An 8,147-nucleotide genomic window follows, 5' to 3' on the forward strand; every position below is an offset into this window, starting at 1 on the left:
CATTAAACACACCAACATTCGCATTATAGAGGTCCCAGAATGAGAAGAGAGAGAGAAAGAACCTGAAAAAAATATTTGAAGAGATAATAGCTGAAAACTCCTCTAACATAGAAAACGAAATAGTCCACCAAATCTGGGAAGCACACAGAGTCTCAGGCGGGATAAACCCAAGGAGGAACACGCTGAGACACAGAGTAAACAAACTGACAAAAACTAAAGACAAAAATAAAATATTAAAAGCAATAAGGCAAAAATGACAAATTACATGGAAGTGAACTCCCATCAGAATATATTAAGAAGATGTGGCAAGAATACACAAAAGAACTGTATAAAAAAAAGATCTTCATGACCCAGATAATCACAATAGTGTGATCATTCACCTAGAGCCAGACATCCTGGGATGCGAAGTCAAGTGGGCTTTAGGAAGCATATGAATAAAGCTAGTGGAAGTGATGGAATTCCAGTTGAGCTATTTCAAATCCTAAAAGATGATGCTATGAAAGCGCTGCACTCAATATGGAAATTTTGAAAGCAAATTTGGAAAGCTCAGCAGTGGCCACAGGACTGGAAAAGGTCAATTTTCATTCCAATCCCAAAGAAAGGCAATGTTAAAGAATGCTCAGACTATTGCACAACTGCATTCATCTCACATGCTAGTAAAATAATGCTCAAAATTCTCCAAGCCAGGCTTAAACAATACGTAAACTGTGAACTTCCAGATGTTCAAGTTGGTTTTAGAAAAGACAGAGGAACCAGATATCAAATTGCCAACATTTGCTGGATAATCAAAAAAGCAAGAGAGTTCCAGAAAAAACATCTATTTCTGCTTTATTGACTATGCCAAAGCCTTTGACTGTGTGGATCACAATAAACTGTGGAAAATTCTGAAAGAGATGGGAATACCAGACCACCTGACCTACCTCTTGAGAAACTTATATGCAGGTCAGAAGCAACAGTTAGAACTGGACATGGAACAACAGACTGGTTCCAAATAGGAAAAGGAGTACATCAAGGCTGTATATTATCACCCTGATTATTTAATTTATATGCAGAGTACTTCATGAGAAACACTGGGCTGGATGAAGCACAGGCTGGAATCAAGATTGCTGGGAGAAATATCAATGATCTCAGATATGCAGATGACACCACCCTTATGGCAGAAAGTGAAGAGGAACTAAAGAGCCTCTTGATGAAAGTGAAAGAGGAGAGTGAAAAAGTTGGCTTAAAGCTCAGCATTCAGAAAACTAAGATCATGGCATCCGGTCCCATCACTTCATGGCAAATAGATGGAGAAACAGTGGAAACAGTGGCAGACTTTATCTTTTTGGGCTCCAAAATCATTGCAGTTGGTGACCACAGCCATGAAATTAAAAGACACTTACTCTTTGGAAGAAAACCTATGACCAACCTAGACAGCATATTAAAAAGCAGAGATATTACTTTGCCTACAAAGGTGTGTCTAGTCAAAGCTATTATTTTTTTTCAGTAGTCATATATGGACGTGAGAGTTGGACTATAAAGAAAGCTAAGCACGAAAGTATTGATGCTTTTGAATTGTGGTGTTAGCGAAGACTGTTGAGAGTCCTTTGGACTGCAAGGAGATCCAACCAGTCCATCTTAAAGGAGATCAGTCTTGAGTGTTCATTGGAAGATCTGATGTTGAAGCTGAAACTACAATATTTTGGCCACCTGATGCAAAGAGCTGACTCATTTGAAAAGACCCTAATGCAGAGAAAGATTGAAGGTGGAGGAGAAGGGGACGACAGAGGATGAGATGGTAGGATGGCATCACTGACTCAGTAGACATGTTTTGGCAAGTTCTGGGAGTTGGCAATGGACAGGGAGTCCTGATGTTCTGCAGTCCATGGGGTCGTTAAGGGTCGGACATGACTGAGCAACTGAACTGAGCTGATCTGAACTCCCATTATTCTATCAGCAGATTTCTCAACAGAAAATCTACAAGGAAACAGCCTGATATATTTAAAATAATGAAAGCAAAGAAAGTAAAACCAAGAATACTCTACCCAGCAAGACTCTTGCTTAAGATTTGTTGGAGAAATCAAAAGCTATACAGACAAGCAAAAGTTCAGAGAATTCAGCACCACCAAACCAACTTCACAATAAATGCTAAAGGAACTTCTGTAGGCAGGAAATTCAAGAGAAAGAAAAGACTTACACAAAATAAACCCAAAACAATTAAGAAAATGGTAATAGGATCACATATATTGATAACTACATTAAATATAAATGGATTAAATGCACCAAAAAAGACAGAGACTGGCTGAGCAGATGAGAACATGTTGCATGGATGCATTTCCACTTACCATGTTACTCTGCTTGATCCTCCCAAATTGTATGTGATTATTGTATATTATTAAGTTAATCATGTTCCCTTTATGACTTGCAATTTTAATTTTTTTTTTTTGGTCTGGCTATTGATTTATTTTATGAACATCTTTTACTATTGTGATTATGTAACCATTATTCACATAATACCATTGTATCATGATTGGTCAACAGAAAAATAATAAAAATCTGCATCATCATTAAAAACTGCTATTTAATACAAAACCCTGTAATCACTGTTTAAAATCCAGATGCATATCAAAATTATCTTGGAATTTTTTGAAAAATATAAATACCAAGGTACTGCTTTTTTTTTTCCTCCAGAACTCCAGATGTTTCTAATAAGCAGCCATGTTTAAAAATAATTAGACTATATGGGGATCTTTTAATTTTACCTAACTTGTTTCGCTCTTTCTATTTCATATTCAGTATTCCCATTTCATTTATTTGTTTTCCAAAGTCTCCATCTTTTTTTATTGATGTATTTTCTCAACCCCTTATCAAGCATAGTAGAAAAAATTGTGTATACATATATATAAATAACATGCATAATATATGTATTTTAGAAAACTGAACAATTCTTGCCTAACTAAAAAATTTATGACATTTGATTCCACTTGTTTGACTTAGTATGAATAGAATGCTAGATGTCTAATTTAAAAAAAAATAGACATGCAACAAGTAACAGAGGTTTACTGTATAGCACAGAGAACTATAGTTGATATCTTACAATAACCTTTAATGGAAAATAATTTCAAAAATAATGTATATGTATAACTGAATCACCTTGCTGGGCACCTGAAACACTGTAAGTCAACAATGTTTATATATATATATAAAGAAAAAAGTTAAAAATAAACACTTTAAAAGAAAGAGGTCCAACAATCTAATACCACAGTATTAACAATGACATCCCTCTTGTGTGGGTGTCAGGTGTTGGGAAATTACCTTACATGATTTTTCCCAATCACTTGCTCTCAGATGCTCTTGGATGGTCTTTTGCAAATTATTTTTCAGCCCAGCAAGTTGATATCACTACTTCCTTGTTTCCAAGTTTAATAATGGAATGTCTCTTTCTCCCTCTAATTTAGACACATTATCTTTATTTGGGAAAAAAAATATCTTTCTAACTATCTATTTAACAATAGGCCACATCACAATAACCTTTGCACATGATGACTTTAACTGGGGGCACTTTTTTTGCATGCAGTATAATTAAGGATTTATTTGAAATACCTTATGTTATAAACTGAAATAAACTTGGAAAACTACAAAAAAAGAAAAAAGAATAAGAAGAAAGACAGGGACTGTTTGTCTCAATGCTGGGGACCACAACTTACAACCAGTAGATGATCAGTAAATGCTTGATGAGTGAAAAGGCCCCTGATTCTTACCTGTTAGAACCTGAGGCCAAGAGAAGTGGCTGGCACAGTTCTTCCAAAGCTCTGTCCCAGCAGAACCAGAACATCTAACATCTCCACCTACATCCCAACTCCCTGTCCAATAATAGTTTTTAAATGTCTATGTATGTTTAAAAATGGCTGAATTCCTCATTATTTCTTAATGGCCTTTAGTTTGTAAGGCAAAACTAGTAGGCACCACATATTTAACCCACATAAGCACCACGATTTGCCTTCAATGCTCAGCTAAACCCCAGGGAAATGTATTACATGTCTGACGGTTTCATTTCCTTGATTGACAGACACAGAATTTGGAAGTTTGGATAGCCTGGTTCTAGGAACCAGAGCTTCCAAAGTATCAATACATGTGGTTTTCTCTTCATGTGATCACAAACCAGCAATAAAGTCCACCATAAATAATCTATTGTACATTTTACTTTGACAATAAACTATAGGAAAGAGTTCAACTGAATATATCACTGAAGGAGTAAGTAATTGATGGCCCTGAAGCCTTTTGGGCAAAGCAGGCCTATAATCTTTGCAGTATAATACTTATTTGGGCTTCTATTTTCCTGAAAGAATGAGATTCTGCTAAGAGATAGAGGAAGGGGAGGAAGACAAGCACCAGTGTGCTGACTGCTCTAAGATTAGAGACTTTGAAGATTTAAACTTGATCCCAAATTCTTGAATAATAAATAAATCAGCATCTGGAGAAGCCTACAGGTCTTGAACATGAAGAACCTGGTTAACTGTGGTCATGAGCACCCAGAAGCTAAAATAACAGAAATCCAGTCCCACTTAAGGCTCCCAACTTGATGACCATAGTTTTTATGTTAGCTGACAAAGTGGAGCAACTTCACAGCTATAATAGTATGGACTTCTCCAAATACTTCCTCACTATAGCTTCATAATAAAATGAGATCTGTATGGGCCTTTGTAGTTAACCATTCTGTGCTTGGCTCACTGCCTGGACCAAAAAATATGTTTGAATACATCTACACAAGATGCTTCCCTGAATAATTAGCATTAATCCTCACAAGAGTCCTATGAAACAGGAAGGGCATGTGAAATTATTCCCATTTCACAAGAAAGGAAGTTCCCAGATAGCATTTCCTCATTATCAGTAAGGTTCACTAGTCACTGACAATGAGCTAAGTGTTGTGAGTATATTAATAAGCTTATTTCTAACACAGTCAAAAACTGTATTAATAGAATCCCCATTTAGAGATAAGAAAACAGACACAAAGAAATTAAGTAACCAGCACATAAGAATTATATTAATATAGCTATAACCTACTATTACCATTTGTAACTAGCACCAGGACTGAACCCAGGCAGCTGACTTCAGGCAGAGTCACACTTTTAAACCAAGACAGACCACATCCTGCCTTGTGATTTGCCTGCCCAATAGGATCCATCTGCTCTGGCCTTGGTCACATGGCGAGTTGATGGCCAGGCCAAGGCTACTCCTGTCCTCCCTCCAGTCCACATACCTGCCTCAACAAGTCCTGTCAATCATTGCCTACAAAAACAAAGCTGCCCTGGGCCTCAGCACAAGTCCAACTAACTGAACAGAGGGGCATGTACACTGACGAACTAATGCTTCATAGAAACCCAGGTCAGGAGGCTACCTTCAGAAGCAAAACAAGTCAAAGGCCTCAAGATGGAAGAAAAAAACCACTGAGAAACCTCCAGGGACACTCATATTGAGAAATTTACTACTGAAGATACATGTGCTATGTACTACAAAGGGTCTTATATGTCACCAAGTGTCCACTGTAAAACTATAAAGTTAGTTTCTTTGAAAAAGATGCTTACATTTTACCAATTTGGAATTTTAATGAATTTTTATTACTATTTTTATGTAAACCTCAATGCATGGGCATATGTCAGAGCTCTGTGATTCCAGAAATGGATGGGAAAAGAAAGAAACACACAGCCTGTGTCTTGCAGATTCATTGTAAGAAGGTTCTATCTAGACAACGGCCTAACTTAACACTATATGACACAGCCAGCTTTTAGAAACTGGTCAACAACATTAAAACATCTTTGCATCTAACATAGGATATTTTATATGCCACATAACAAATGGGTTTCTAAGTCATTCTGCAAAGTGAACATTTATCTTTACACACACACTAAAATTGGAAAAAAAACTTATATGCCCCTATATTCAGATCAGTAAAGTTTTTTGTAGAAAATAGATCAATATGCACAGTGATTATCTTCTAAGTATCTCATCCACTTTCAAATATCAAATGTAATCAGGAACTAAATGCATTAATAATACATACTTACTGAGAAACTTGGTGTCTGACTTACCTATTGGATTTCTATCGAAGAACAACATTGGTGCTCTGAAAATGGACTCCAACATTTTGTTGTGCAAAGTTTGTGAAGAATTAACAAGGACGTAGAATATCAACAAAGATCTTGTGATGCCAAAAAGGATGATACCTACAGTTAGAACTGAAATAAAGTAACATCACTCAGCAAAAGATCTCTGCCTTTCCTTCAATTATGTGAAAGCATGGCAGACAGCTTACAAAAATGTTATGTGTTTTAGTCTATAAATATAATTTATAGAATAAAGTATATATAATTTATATAAATTCATAAATTTATATAAATTCAGCTATAGACTATAGAATAAATATATAATGGATTCTATGAGAGTCTAATACATTCACTAGGTATATTTACACATAAGAATATTAAAATAAGTATGGTTCTCTTATTAAATAGAAACAACATGAGAAAAAAAATCAGGTGTAAAATACAAACTCAGATTTTCCTAATCCAATTACAAGTACTAATTAAAACTCAGAAGAAAGAAAATGATAAAAAGTAGTATCTTCCTTTTGCCATATTTCAAATCTCATTATTTATAACATGTCCCATAATCTAAAATTGAGAAATGTTTTGATACCCACCATGAATTAAAAGGGAATAAGAGAGATGACTTACCATTTCCTTATAAATGGTAAATGTATATGGAAATTTACTTCCATGTAAAGAAACTATTTCCGTGCCCAAGCAGCTTTAAAGAGTATAAAAAGACCATATTAAGTTGCAAGCAGACAATCTCTTTAATAATTGAATTGCAAGAAAACATGTACTACATTTTACCATGAGATAATAATCAAAATGAGCAAGTAATCTCTCACTAAGTGTTTTATAGAAACACAAAGCATGGGGGGTGGTCCTAAGATGGCAGAGGAATAGGACAAGGAGACCACTTTCTCCCCCAAAAATTTATCAAAAGATCATTTGAATGCTGAGCAAATCCACAAAACAACTTCTGAGTGCTGGCGGAGGACACCAGCCACCCAGAAAGGCAGCCCATTGTCTTCTAAAGGAGGTAGGACACAATATAAAAGACAAAAAGAGAGACAAAGAGGTAGGGAACAGAGACCCATCCTGGGTAGGAAGTTGTGAAAGAGGAGAAGTTTCCAAACACCAGGAAACCCTCTCACCAGCGGGTAGGTGGGGAGTTTTGGAATCTCAGAGGGCAACATAACTGGGATGAAAATAAATAAATAAATAAAACCCACAGATTATGTGCCTAACCACAACTCCCAGCAGAGAAGCAGCCCAGATGCTCTCATCTGCCACCAGCAAGCAGGGACTGAACAGGGAGGCGCTGGCTGCATTGCTTCAGGTAAGGACCAGGCCCTGAATGCCCTGAGGACAATCTGAGGGAGCTAACATGAGACAGCAACCCAAACTGTGGGATAGCCAGAGAGAAAAAAAGAAAGAGAGAGAGAGAACTCTCCCGTGAATAGCTCTAACCCAAGGCACTGCCAGGCCCACTCACAGAACAAGGACTGAGTGAATACCTGAGGAGAGCTAGCCGGCTGCGGACCGGCCCATCCCCCCACCAGAGGCAGAGAGGCAGGCAGGTGACATCCAGAGCTGGAAAGGGGCAATCTGGGCCCCAAAGGTGGCATCCTCCACCAAATTGCGAGCAGGCTCCCAGTTGCTAACCAAATGTTCCTGGGATCCTGGACGGTTGACATCCAACAGGAGGGTCACAGCTACAGATCAGCTCCCCAGAGGAGACACACAGACACGTGGGACGGTGCTCCCACTATGCTCCCAGGAAACCAAGCGGCTGGGACCTGGGAGGCGATATGACGCACTGCACACCTGGGGAGTGTGCTCACCAAGCACCTCGTCACCTGAGCTGCTTGGACCTGGGAAGGGCACAAAACACAGGCCCAACCAAGTATGTGCCTTTGTGGAGTACCTGAGAACCTGAACCTGAGCAGCTTAGACCTGGGAAGTGCATGCAACCCAGGGCCCGCTTTAGACAGTTCCCCTGCAGAGCAACCTGGAGCCTGAGCAGTGTAGACAGGGATAACACAGGCGCCGTGAGTGGGGGCAAACCCAGTGTGGTCC

General features: G+C 38.1%; 1 protein-coding gene across 1 annotated transcript in view; it reads right to left on the reverse strand.

Annotated features, from left to right (window-relative positions):
• Nucleotides 1–6,213, reverse strand: part of LOC139186165 (ATP-binding cassette sub-family C member 4-like) — a 63,179-nt gene extending 56,966 nt beyond the window's left edge. The window contains exon 1 of the mRNA XM_070799968.1: nucleotides 6,069–6,213. Within this exon, the coding sequence (XP_070656069.1) occupies nucleotides 6,069–6,123 (55 nt within the window). The 5' untranslated portion in view covers nucleotides 6,124–6,213. The remainder of the gene's footprint in view (nucleotides 1–6,068) is intronic.
• Between the last annotated feature and the right edge of the window lie 1,934 nt (nucleotides 6,214–8,147).

Source organism: Bos indicus, chromosome 12 (genome assembly GCF_029378745.1).
Source record: "Bos indicus isolate NIAB-ARS_2022 breed Sahiwal x Tharparkar chromosome 12, NIAB-ARS_B.indTharparkar_mat_pri_1.0, whole genome shotgun sequence".
Taxonomy (NCBI): domain Eukaryota; kingdom Metazoa; phylum Chordata; class Mammalia; order Artiodactyla; family Bovidae; genus Bos; species Bos indicus.